The 13466-nt window shown below is 37.7% G+C and overlaps 1 protein-coding gene across 3 annotated transcripts in view; it reads right to left on the minus strand.

Annotated features, from left to right (window-relative positions):
- Nucleotides 1-13466, minus strand: part of raver2 (ribonucleoprotein, PTB-binding 2) — a 71638-nt gene that overhangs the window by 35380 nt on the left and 22792 nt on the right. For all 3 annotated transcript variants that reach the window (XM_057338583.1, XM_057338582.1, XM_057338584.1), the window contains exon 3: nt 3935-4407. In XM_057338583.1, the coding sequence (XP_057194566.1) occupies nt 3935-4407 (473 nt within the window). The remainder of the gene's footprint in view (nt 1-3934; nt 4408-13466) is intronic.

Genomic DNA, 13466 nt, shown 5'->3' on the forward strand with positions numbered 1-13466 from the left:
CAATATAGAATTTCATAACGACAGTAAAATTCGCTTTACGTGCCCTGCTAGTGTTGTTTTTGGCGGCCTGTTTTAATTTTAGTTTTAGTCTAGTCTTTGTGTCAAGCTGTCATTTTAGTTTTTATTAGTTTTAGTCACGTTCATACACTTTTTAGTCTAGTCAAGTTTCAGTCGACTAAAAGTCTGAGCATTTTAGTCTTATTTTAGTCAGAATTATCCATGACTATTTTCGTCTAGTTTTAGTCGACGAAAACTGATGACATTTTGGTCTAGTTTTAGTCAATGAAAATTGTATTTTAGTCTCTTTTTAGTAATGCAATTCTATGTAACCCAGTCAGTATAAGTACCTAGTAGTATAGACGAAACCAAAATTTTATTTTAGCCAAACCCATTTCAAACAAGGTTATCTTATTCCAGACACGGAAGACGTCTGATTTGAATTTACGGCCATCGGTAGGGGTGGGAATCTCTAGGCACGTCACGATGCGATTCGATTACGATTCAGAGGGCGAATGTGATGATGAAACAATTCTCGATGCATCTTTTTCCTATACAAATTTTCTTTTTCTCGCTGTGTGTAGCATTTGTCATAACCCAGACCGATTTTACTTCCAATATCCTTTATTAATAAAACAAATGGAAGTGATTTGGCAAGTCAACTGTAAGGTTACATTTGCCAGCATTGCAAAGAACCAACAGGAGAAGAGTAAGTGCCCTCAGTGCCCTGTAGTAGCATACAGAATGCAGTAAATTAATGCAGACTTTTTTTGCACATAGCACTGGAGCTAGAGAGGTTTAAAGTTATTATAGTTCACTAAAGTATTTTTTGTCGGAGTGTTCAATTTAACGGGACTTTTATTTTGACGGGTCTTTGGTTAGACGCTTGAGTTTTTGTGTTTGCCGATAGCTTCACTCAAACAGTAAACGCTCGTAAAATAAACTCAGAGCAACTGTGGAGATGAAGTTCTTGTGTTCATATCCTCATACAGTGCAGACGCAGATAAATCCTCGACCATCACTCGTGTTGTATGTTAAACTGTGCACATAATTCATTCAGACACGCAGAACAGCCAGACGACATTTAACTAACAGGATTCCGCATCAGACGAAATAACGTTATAACATTTCGTCTCGTCTCGTTTTGGTCAACGACAATGAAGAGACATTTTAGCATAGTTTTTATTTTGTAAACCACATTTAGTCTCGTTTTTATTCTTCAACAATATTGCATTGTACATTTAATTATAGTCATCGTCACATGACCAGCATTTACGTTGCGTCTCGTCTCGTTTTCGTCACGTGATAAAGGTTCGTTGACGACCATATTTCGTCATAATTTTCGTTGACGAAAGCAACACTAGCCCTGCACGTTGAAAAACGACGCCAAAGGGGTACCCTGCGTTTTAAAAAGTGACGCCGAGGGGCGCTGACCGAGCGTCAATATGTGACGAGTCGGGAGTGAGAATATGTTGAGAATATATGTATAATAGTTATTTTCCTAAAAAAAATCATATCACAAAATGACTTAAGATTGAGTTAAAGAAACAATCTAACTCGCAGCGTGCAGCATCAAAAAATATGTGGATTGTGGTTTCCTTGATAAATCCCCCTGAGGCCCCCCCAGTTTTCATGAAACTCGCAGGCTGGGTTAATCTCTTCACTTCTTGTCCACCTAAATATATGCGGAAGCTTCGAGACTACGTGTGTCCAGCTGTCAGCATTTGCATTGAGCCCGAACCCCTCAAATGTGCCACAGAAGACCCGGGTCAGAACATGCCACTCACCAACACGCTGAGTCATCTAATAACATAACTGCTGTCATTATCAAGAGCCTCTCAAAGGCACATTAGAGTGTGGGGGGGGATGAGAGATGACGTGGGAGGCGACATGTGGGAAAGAAAAGAGGGAGATGCATTTTGGAACCCATTTAATGGAGCTGACATTTCTTAACATGCCTAACAGCTGACACTGCCACCAAAAATACAGGAGTTTTGCCATTTTATATCTCACCACAGTGTCTTTGAGAATGCACGGCTGCTCCTACTGTAGCTGGAAAGTAAAACGTGGCCTGGTCAACACATTCAATGTGAACTATAATGAAATTATGCTGACTTTAAATTCAATCCCTTTTTCTGTTTATAATATAGGACTGCAATGAAAATTCACAGGGCGTTTTTAATGAAGCCCAATGATGGTAAATATGAGTAAATTATGATTTTTTTTAATGTATTAATTTTATTAATTCATAAGTTCTTAATTTTAGGGTGAACTAAACCTTTAAAATGTTTTTATATGAAACCATTTCTAAAAGGCAGCACTAAGGACAAACCTCAATTAGAAGAACATTATTACACAGTCACTCCTTCCGATCACTATGCAGTTATGAAAGAAGCTTTCAGATCATTAAAACATCCTAAATATTAATGAGACTTTTTTTGTCAGCCCGGGCCGCATTTTGCGTCTTCCGGCATCTTTTGCACACAAATGAGCTGAATCACTCTCGCAGTCTCTTGACTTATCTCATTTCTGTACAGTACTGGGGGCGTCAATAGAGCTCTCATATTGATTCTCGAAGCAAAGCTGGAGTATTAAAAAGCCCTGAAAGCACAGTGATGCAATTTGAGGTCAAAGTCCTCAGTGCCTGATGCATCTTTAAGCCTCCAGCAGATGGTGTGGGTTTGGTGCCACTGCAAAGCATCATGGGATTGAGAGGGTGTACTGTAGAGTATTGATTTCTGTGTCGGCTGGTGTTGGCCCTAACTGCAGATCTAAAGTCAGTGTTGCCCTTTAGCTTAAATGGTTTTGATTAGGATGGAGGTTGAGGAAACCATATCCTGCATCAGCACTTAAAGGCAGTTTTCCTAGGCGGTATTGATTCCTGGAGAAGGCTTGCATGGTGAAAAGCTCTCTCTTATTAACAAGATGGACAGAGGAGTGAAGGCTGAGTAGGATTTTAGCACAAGTCATCGCTGCCACTTCTGGCAAAAGACCATCAGCACTTTTCTAATGGATGAAGATGTACAATAGCTCACACAAGCACACATCAAAAAATCAAGATGCAGCCGGTTCAAGTTCAAGGCTTTCTTTCAAATGTTACATTTTGTGTTGTTTTATGATCTGAAAATATTACAATATCACAAAATCACGCAATGTTCCATTCTGCATAGATGTAACATTTTTTTAAATTTATATATTAATTCATTGGCCAAAAAAGAGAAAACAAAATAAACAAAATTAAAGGTGAATTTAAATGATAATATTGATTGTTTATTTTTAAAGCATTTTAATAAACATTGCGATAAATTCCGTTGCCGCAAATTCTTTTGGGCACAAAAACTGTGTAGTGAAAATCTAATACCGTCAAATTTGATACATTTTTATCTGGACCAAAACATGCCAGCACAGAAAAACTGTTTGAAAATGTTTTATATTGTCCTTTAGAATTTAAAACTATTTGAAATAATTGTTTGTACATTTGATTTACTTAATTTATTTTTTATATATTTAATTTAACTATAATATTATATTACTTCATTATTAAAATATATTATTAATTTTATTTGATTTAGTCATATATTTATATATATTAAATTTTTTAGTTGTGTCAAACTTGTTATTAGGATGACAACACTGGTCACATTTCAACCTGATTTTGTTTTTTTGTAACCCAATTAAACATCTTGATAATACTGAATACCGTGTTTTAGCAATTATCGTGATATGAAATGGATACTATCACATGCCTATTCATAATATTGTGCTTTTTCTTTTATTGTTGCATTTATCTCTAACCACCATTACAATTATATAGCACAAATGAGCATGACAACGCATTAAAAAATACTACCCTTCCAAATTTCTAGACTAATACTTTTCCACCCATATCCGTGAGGTGAAATACCAAAAACCATAACAAAACACCTCCTCATCTCACCTGGCAGAAGACAGGTTTGTAGTGTTCTGAAAAAATGTGAGCCAGCTCCTCTGAGTCTTCGAAGTCTATAGGCAGGCGATCAACGCACAGGCACTTGGAATGGAGGTGGTCAGTAGAGGTCAGCTGGTTGACATCAGCCCATTGCACCATAAGCGCCCGGTCACCCAACGGCTTCCCCAGGAGTTCTGACCGTGCCCTGGAGGCCGAATCCTTCTTCATGTACTCCACGAAGCCGTAGCCTTTAGAGTGTCCCGTAAGGTCACTGTAAACCAGGAAACAGCGCTCGATGTTGCCATAGGTACGCACCAGCTCCTGAAACTGGGCGGCGGTGAGTGTGTAGGGTAGGTTGGTGACACACAGGAGAGAATCCGTGGGCTGTAGCTGGACGGTGATGTCACGGCCGCGGACTGATGTCTGGTGCAGATTTCGGATGGCATCCTGTGCCTGGTCACCATTTAGAAGGGTTACGAAGGCTAGTGAGACACACACATAAAAACACACACATATGGACAAAACATTAAAAAAACACTCAAAGGGTAATTCAACTTGTTCTGAGTCACAAACATGAATAGAATAACTCATCAAGAGTAAGACTTGACATATTGACCAGAGAAAAGCATTTGGACAATGTTGAGATATTCTCAATGAAGTATTGGAGATAATGTTAATATCTTTATCAACATGTTTTTGTAGTACATTTTCAATATATAAAGTGTGTATAAATTGAAGTGTGTAATTTCTCAGACACCAAATGTAATTGAAAATTATTGTTTTCAAACAGGTTTCCTAAATGAAATCTATAGTTTAACAGCACCAGAGAGACAGCGTTTGCAGGTTTTGGTGAAAATCAGCCTATAATGGTTTACCTATATTTGTGTGTACATACTTAGATGGGACTGGACAAATCATTTTTAACATAACACAATACACACTTTGCCTTTACAAAAAGTTTGCTATGAAATAAAATCTATGAAATGCTATGAAAGTTGTTGTAAGAGGCCATTACAAAATTTGTTTAACTAGATTTCAACATTTAACTGTAATGAAACCATTTCTATTTTTAGAAACATAAAAAATGTTACATTCTTGAATAACAGAGAAAAAAGCCTTTGGACTGAACAAACTATTCAGTCCAAAAATTATTATTCTACATTCTAAGCATCAAGGTCGCTGGGAGATATGAAATATTGCTCTCTTCCTTTCTGAGGTTCTTCACTTCATTACACAAATCCTCTGACTATTTTCTTTTCCAGTATGCTCTTAGATTCACATATTTTCAAATGAGACCAATGTAAGAGCTCTTTAAAAAATAGCCCTTGACACAGCTTACTCGCAGCTTTATGTAATAATTCATGACTCATTTCTAATCAAAAATGTCAATGGTTTAATATACACTGGCAGTTTACCAACAAGCACGGTGTATGATTTAAGATGTAGTTTGTTTTGACATTCAAAAAATATCTCCCATGTAATGTTCATGTGTACTAGACAAGCAAAACACTTTATTTTTATTTTTAATGGCTATCACTTTTCATAATATGTTTTTAGCCCAGTTTATAACCATACTTTAAGTCATTCCTGAAGATGTGGCAGTTAATGTTATTGTAAGGCAATCAATTAATTACCATTAACATTACATGCAACATTAACATTAAAACATTAAAATGACTCTGTGCAAGTCCATCAACTTAAACAAAATTATTTTTCATGAATAACAGGAAGTAAATAGTTCACACATATTTTGAGACAGTCAGAGCAGCAGATAAAACGTTCCATAACTTTTCATGTTCAAGTTATATCTCCGTCTACTTTGTCAAGAACCATCCATTCTTTTTTTTCTGCAAATTAAATCATGTAGGAAATGCATATTTTACGGTGTTCCACACACACGCTAGTTCTGAACATGCAATGCACTATTTATTGCATTTACGTTGTTTACAAGCAAAACTGTTCAGTAAAAACAGCTGGCTAGAAATGGTTTCCACCCATTCAGAACGTAAAGTTATCAGCACTTTAAATTGCTTCTAAACTGAAAATATCTTTTAAAATGTGCATTAATATAGTACAGAATATACTACAGTAACCTTTTAATACAATAGATGTGAACAGGCGCTGCATATAATCTCAAAGGTTTCTTGAGCCTCAGTTTATCCCATTTATACTTTGTTAATTTTTGTTTTATTTTTGTCCTTTTCTCTCTAGAAGAAATTGAGTACACAGTATCTGGGACTATTTGTATTGACAAAAAATAAATAAAAAACAGCTTGAACGAAGAAAAGCTAACACAATAATCGTAGAAATCACAGCCACTTTACTGGTGACAGGTCTTAGACGGCCATTTTTTAAAACCCAGGAACCTGATTATAGCCTTTGTATAAATCGGTGACAGTTATTAGCTTTTTTCTATGCTAAGTCAAGGGTGGGGGTGTGTGGTAGGGGGCTTTATTGTAGCGGCATATAATTCTTCTGCCATGATGAGACATCTAAAATTACTCATTAACATACAGTGCAGTCATTAATAGGTGCTCTGTAGGCATTGACATTAAAATGACCAGCATGACGTTGTGCTCATCTGTCTTTTGCCAGTGACATTAGCCTCTATGGCAGATGTCTGAGTGGCTTTCTGGTCAGTATACTGTGGATTGGTTTCTGGTAACATCACAAGACAAAGCCACGACAATTACAGCAATTATAAAGTTCAAATCACAGCGTTGAGTGTCTTCATCCCATGGGCATTTGTCTGTGTTGCGTTTCCACTTTCTCATTACACTCATTAGACTTTTCTGTAGCACTGGAATGATAATATGCTGGGGAGGAGTAATACTCGCTCAGATACCGTAGTGTGTGACATGAGCCCTACTGACACTGTGAACTCAATGAGATTCATTAAAAAGGGTGTGAAAGATTATAGCATTTAAAGCTTCATTCGGCTGCATGTTGTGGCACAAAGGGTTTGAGGATTTATGCTTTGAGGATTGCAACTTTAAGTTGCTTTCCCAACACATCTGACAAATGCATAAACGTAAAAGCAGATTTTGCTAATTTATTATTGTAAAATTGGTGGGTAAGGGAGTGTGTATAAAGTTCACACATTACATATAAACGAAGACACATTTTGAATGGTAGTGACGTTCAATCGTCATTTCATAACATCACACACAACCCAAAACTTGTTGTTCATTATCTTTAAAACATAAATATAGATTGTAAAAAGCTGTTTGAACAAATGACCAACAGGGTTTTTTTTGAGAGATAGACTCCTTTATGTTGGTCCAGTAACCGAATACCTCTATTCGCATATTTTTCCTATAACAGTAGTATATACATGTCTGGTGATAAAGGACTAGATCTACTACATCATAAAATTGCATTTTAATTGCATGCTTACATAGAGGGAAGTTCAATAAGAAGTAAGAAGAGATTATGAGTCTGATAGTGTGCTTTATTTGCCTGCACAGTCTGTGTTGTTTGAGCAACCGGTACAGTAAATTAATTAAACACACACCTGATCTGCAGATCAGGTAACAGAGCAAACATACAAAGGAAATTTATGACGTGCAAATAGCATGCTACAATCCTCTACTCTCAATACAATTCCGGTAACTGTCTGATTCTCATGATCAAAACTAGCGCAACGCCAGTTACATCAGCGCTATATTTTGTGAATAAGCTGGATTCAATAATACACCTAATTTATATAGAATGGAAGCATGTTCATAATTCAGTGCATTTTGTGTCTGGTTAACTGGTTTGCGGGTGGTTAGCGATAAAGTTTTTGAGCTGTAATTGTTTGGTTGGCACAACCTTACATTCTTTGCACAATTTTCATACTTTTGAACACTTCTCAGAAAGATTTTGCTTCATATTTATCTGCCTCTTTTTACAACTGCAGACATGAGTAGAGAACCTCTTCTCCTGCAAAAGATGGTGGGCAAATATTAATCCAAACAGATGCACACTGTGTGAATCCTGACCTGTCATATACTGTATAGGAACAGTTCCCAGATGATGGGTCATGACCCAAAAATGATTTGCAGGTCTGTTCTGACTGGGGAAAACAACAACGCTAATACAGAACAATACAAGCAACACAGTAACTAACCATACAATCAAAAATGTATGCCATTTTTGGCACAAAATTTGCTTGGTAGAAAGCAGCCAAATACAGCAGATGGACAGGGGTTATGTGATGCCCACATCCTCACAACTACACAGGGCGAAGGAAAACAACCCATATTTTCCTAAATACAGGTTAATTCGAGAAAAAAGCAAAACGTAATTGAATCAAAATATAAATTTCTGCCTCCTACAATTAATTAAGCATAATTGAAGTTATATTAATGTGCTAATAGAAGGCAAATTAATCATAAAGTCATGATAAAGTAAAAAAAAATCATTTTTGGGGGTCGCAGAGGTTAAACAGCGGCAGGTTATAACATTCTTTAATTGGATGTAAAGTGTTATAAATATGCTGAAGTGAAATAACAAAAAGATCTAAATTAACAGAATAATAATGATTATTAATCGCAAAATTAATATTTTGATCAGAATAATCGCGAATATCATGTTTGACCAGAATAATCATTATCATGTTACCCATTATCATGCAGTCCAAGACAAATGTTAACATAGTAAGCACCGAACATTGGGTCACCATTGTATGCCCAATATAAAATCTGTGTCCTGAAGCATAAGCATTTGTGAACCTCTGTTGTAGTGGTGTTCGAATTACGACGCGACGTTTGTGACACAAACACATGCAATCGCTGCGGTTTTCGTTTACAACTGGGTCCGTGGCAAAATGTAGACGATACAGATCTGCCCTAATGCTGTGCTCATTATGGCTTGTTAGGCTCCGATCGGGCTGGTTATCATTACCAGATGGCTGTTATATCTTAGCAGACACCAAGGCCATCAGCGACAGGCCAAGTTTGGGTCCTTCAGGCTGTGCCTTGACAGAGTGTCCAACCCCCAATGGCTGCCTTCAGTGGCAGAACATAAACAAGCCTTCCCCTGCTGCTTTACAGCATGTCAATTATCAAGCAGGCAGGCAGACGCACATATACACATATATCACAAACACGCAGACTGTGATCCAGCCACCACTTTATGACGTGTCAAGTGGCGGGTCAGAGCTATACAAACACATGTGCATATCTGCGGCTCCTGGCCGCGATCGTATGAATTCTAGGGTCATGTGACCTATCGCTAAAATGAGCCACACGGACACACGCGTGCGTTTTGGCCTCCACCTGCTATCTCTCAGCATGCCAGTTAGCAATGAAAACAGCCAGCAAAGCCGACAGCTGCTATAGATGTGGAATATACTGTATGTACTGATGAACATGCAAAAGAACAAATGGATGAATGTCTTTCATCTTTGGTGTTAAAACAGGCTCTGGGGACATACATGTTCAGCCTGACAATTGAAGGATAATGTAAAACATCCCGACAGGATTCTGAAGCAAAGCTGAGGGTCTTGTATCATCTTTTTTTAGGATTTCAGTCCTTTGGGGCACAGCCCACTTGAGTATGTCCAACTGTGGCTCATAATAAAATAATTTAATGCAGTGGAAGAGGCTGAAAGGATTTTTTTTAAATAAGTAAAAATTGCAATACATGTTAGTAGATGCATATGAGTAGTGGTGGTGTGCAGTATTAAGTTTTCAGTGGAACAGACAGTGTTCTGATGTGAGACAGAGAAATGATAGACATGTCTGTGACAGCTATGTGAGCCACTGCTACTGGTCATTATGTACAAAATTTTCCATAGAGCATCCTAAAGAAAACGTTCTCACGCATACAAATCCAAACAAGTTTGGAAAAACCCTCACATGCACGGCTGAGTGAAAACACCGAAATGTGAACTACATCACATCCCAATTCCCATGCGGCAAACATAATGGAGCAGTTAAATGCTAGCATTACCCAGCCTCGATATTCAAATGCTTTCTGCTCTACAGCAGACACGACTTTGGCCTTTGTCCTCTTGCAAGTGCATGTTTAAGTGCGAGAGTGTTCCTTCTCTCAAGCCTCCTACATTTGCCACCGCATCAATTAATGATGATCTCCTTCTGTTTTACCAGCATCAGTCATCCGGCTGAAGTGGTCGTCGGGCCGAGCAGTAACTCCCACACGCTCCCGTAAAAAGCCCCTCTAAAGCTTCAAGTGGACAACGAGACCCCCGCTCCACCATCGGATCCATTTGCAGCCCCCTCTCTCGATCTTCATCAGCTGTGAGATGCATGCTGTGGATTTGTTCTGTTGGAGTGCTCGTGCTGTTTGAATCTTGTGCATTTAATCATCACCTACACGTACGCTTTTATTACAACCTTAATAAAAAGAGAAATCTGATTAAACCTATCAAGAACATGGCTGGGTCATATATTACTTTGAAATGCACCAAAAAGAAATATAAAACTACAGTTTGATTGAAGACAACAAAATCTTTTTTTGAGATCACCAGAGTTTTTGCACTGTGGTGATACTGGTCAAACGCTGAATCCACTTTACCGTACTTACAAAAAATCCCAAATGTAATACATAAAAATACATTTGCATTTTAAATGTCCTATGATCCTAATGCCTGCTTTTCTACATCCAATCAATTTGCAAATAAAATAAATTTCCAATCACAACAAGCCACACCCACTTTTTACATTTGCTATTCTTTGGAATGACATCACAATACAGAAGTTAAATGCAAATTCGATTCACCCGGACTTTAAAGGAACATCATATGACAACTAGTCACAAAACACACAACAACCAATAAGAATTAGATTTATTGCGGTATTTAGAACTAGCGCTCAGTTTCAATATCTCTATAAGCTTCAATATCTCTACATTAGCTCAAAATATGAATCATTGTCTCTCATAAATCTATTGTTTCACTCAAGAAGACATATACAGCCGTGGAAAAAATCAAGAGACCCTTTCAAAGTTTTTCTGTATACTATTTATAGGTATGTGTTTAGGTAAAATTATCATTTTTGTTTCATTCTGTGAACTGCTAACAATATTTCTCCAACATTTTAAATAAATATATTGTTTCTATTTGCATTAATTTGCAGAAAATGAAAACTGGAGAAACACGTCAAAATAACCGAAAAGATGCTCTGTATTTTTTCAGATCTCAAACACTGCAAAGAAAACAAGTTCATATTCATTTTTAAGCAATACTCACAACATAACACGGGAAAGCATAACTCTCCTCTCCTAGTTTTTAAATCTCAAAGGGGCGACGGCAGCATGACACGTGCGGTCAGTCTGGGCAGCCGCTTCCTGCCTTTCCCCCATTGATGATACACGTCACATGCCAGTAGTTTTTAACGCCTGTGATTTGTCACTGTACGCGCTGATGAACCGTCCGTCGGGAGTACGTGCGAACGCTCACACGGCAATTAATTTCAGCGCTGTAAATCAGTCATTTGGAAACTGGGCATAGCAAACAACGGCGCACATAACAAGAGTCGAGGCGTGAAATGACAGCATGTGGGCTTCTAATGGTGTTCTTCTCCTCCCTTTGGGACTAGAATTTAGCTGTTATGTGTGCCGTCTGCCTGCGTAATAAGTCACCGTTGCGAAAGATCAGTGAAGTGCTGTCAAGGCATGAGAAAGATCTTGAGATGTTGTATTGATGCTGAGTGTTACGCTATTGTCTGCATAAATGTTTGAAGGATTTGTACAGTAGACAATTGTGCATTCTAAATATGTTACAACTGACAAAGTAGAAAAAAGCATTTTAAGATTCAAAGGATGCAGTTACCCAATGCGTCTTTAAAGACAACTTTTAAGACAATGTCACTTTTGGGCAGTGAGCAATGGGCAAGTTTCGATTTGATGAAAAGCTAATAAAAGAGCATCAGGTTTTCAGTTTCTGTTAGTTGTGTACCCGCTAATTTTGTTCTCTTACAGCTGCAGAAAGAATTATTATTTTCAGTTTTTCTGAATTATTTATAATTTGATATGATATTATGATATAATTTATTCCAATTATGTATTTTTCATAGTACTGCTAATGTGCCCCAGTCATTCTGTGCTATTAGGCTTTTTCTACTATTGTCCGAGCTCTAGATAAAACTATACATTAGCTTGTCCTATGACCTCATAATTACCATTATGATTATTCATCGGTCATGACGAGCCCGTCTACACCACTCAAATCAACACAAAGAGAAAGTGGGTCTAATCATTTTATTAGATACAATATCATAACCGTCTCTAGTTTCAAAAATATGCCAGTAGACTTCACAAAAGCCCTTTAAAAGGACTGAAATAAGTCCCTCTTGATCAGATCCAGTGCCGTAGTTCATGAAAGAAGATCTTGGACAGTCTATCAAAAATAATTGGGCACAATGAGCAGGGATGTATGCTCAGCCTTATATATTATGAGCCTCAATAAGGCTAAAAAGGGAGAGTCCCAACATGACTAAAACCTTGTGAAACGCTACAGACTTTTTAACTGATTAGACAGAAAGAAAATCTTTAGCTGATGTTAATAGGTCAGGTCTAAATTTCTAAATGCAAAAAGCACATTATTTGTATGTTTCAGTACGAAATGCCTTTACCCCTGTGACGTTATATATACAGTGAGGGGAATAATTATTTGATCCCCTGCTGATTTTGTAATTTTGCCTGCTTACAAAGTAATGAAGGGTGTATAATTTTTATGGTAGATTTATTTTAACTGATAGAAATAACCAAAAAATCGGGGGGGGGGATTATATAAAGGTTATAATCAATCAATTGATTTGCATTTCAGTCAGTGAAATAAGTATTTGATCCCCTACCAACCAGAAATAATTCTGGCTCCACAGATTGGTTATGTGCCTATATGGACCACAGATGAGTCCTGTCACTTTAAGAAAGTACTCACAAATCAGCTTGTTATGTATATAAAAGATGCCTGCCAACAGAATCTGTATCTTCCATGTCAACCTCTCCACCACCATGGTCCAGACCAAATAGGTTTCAAAGGATGTCAGGGACAAGATTGTAGACCTGCACAAACCTTGAATAGGCTACAGACAGAAGCTTGGTGAGAAGGAGACAACTGTTGGTGCGATTATTTGGAAATCGAAGAAATACTAAATAACTATCAATTGCCCTTAGTCTGGAGCTCCCTGCAAGATTTCCCCAATGGGGTAAAGATGATCATGAGACAGGTTAAAGATCAGCCCAGAACTACACAAAAGAAGCTTGTTAATGATTTCAAGACAGTTGTGGCCACAGTTAGCAAGCAAACCATTGGTAACACGCTATGCCGCAATAGATTGAAATCCTGAAGCACCCGCAAGGTCCTCCAGCCCAAGAAGACCCGTTTGGCTCATCTGAAGTTTGACAATGAACATCAAAATGATTCAGAAAAGGCTTTGGAGAAAGTGCCGTGAGACCAAAATTGACTCCTGTTTTTGGAGGGAGAGAAATTCTGAGAAGCACAGTGTTGGAAACGTTATGCTTTAGGGCTTTTTCTCTGCTACGGGTACAGGATGACTTCACCGCATTGAGAGACTGAGGGACAGGCCAGTGT

This window comes from Triplophysa rosa, linkage group LG7 (assembly GCF_024868665.1).
Source record: "Triplophysa rosa linkage group LG7, Trosa_1v2, whole genome shotgun sequence".
Taxonomy (NCBI): domain Eukaryota; kingdom Metazoa; phylum Chordata; class Actinopteri; order Cypriniformes; family Nemacheilidae; genus Triplophysa; species Triplophysa rosa.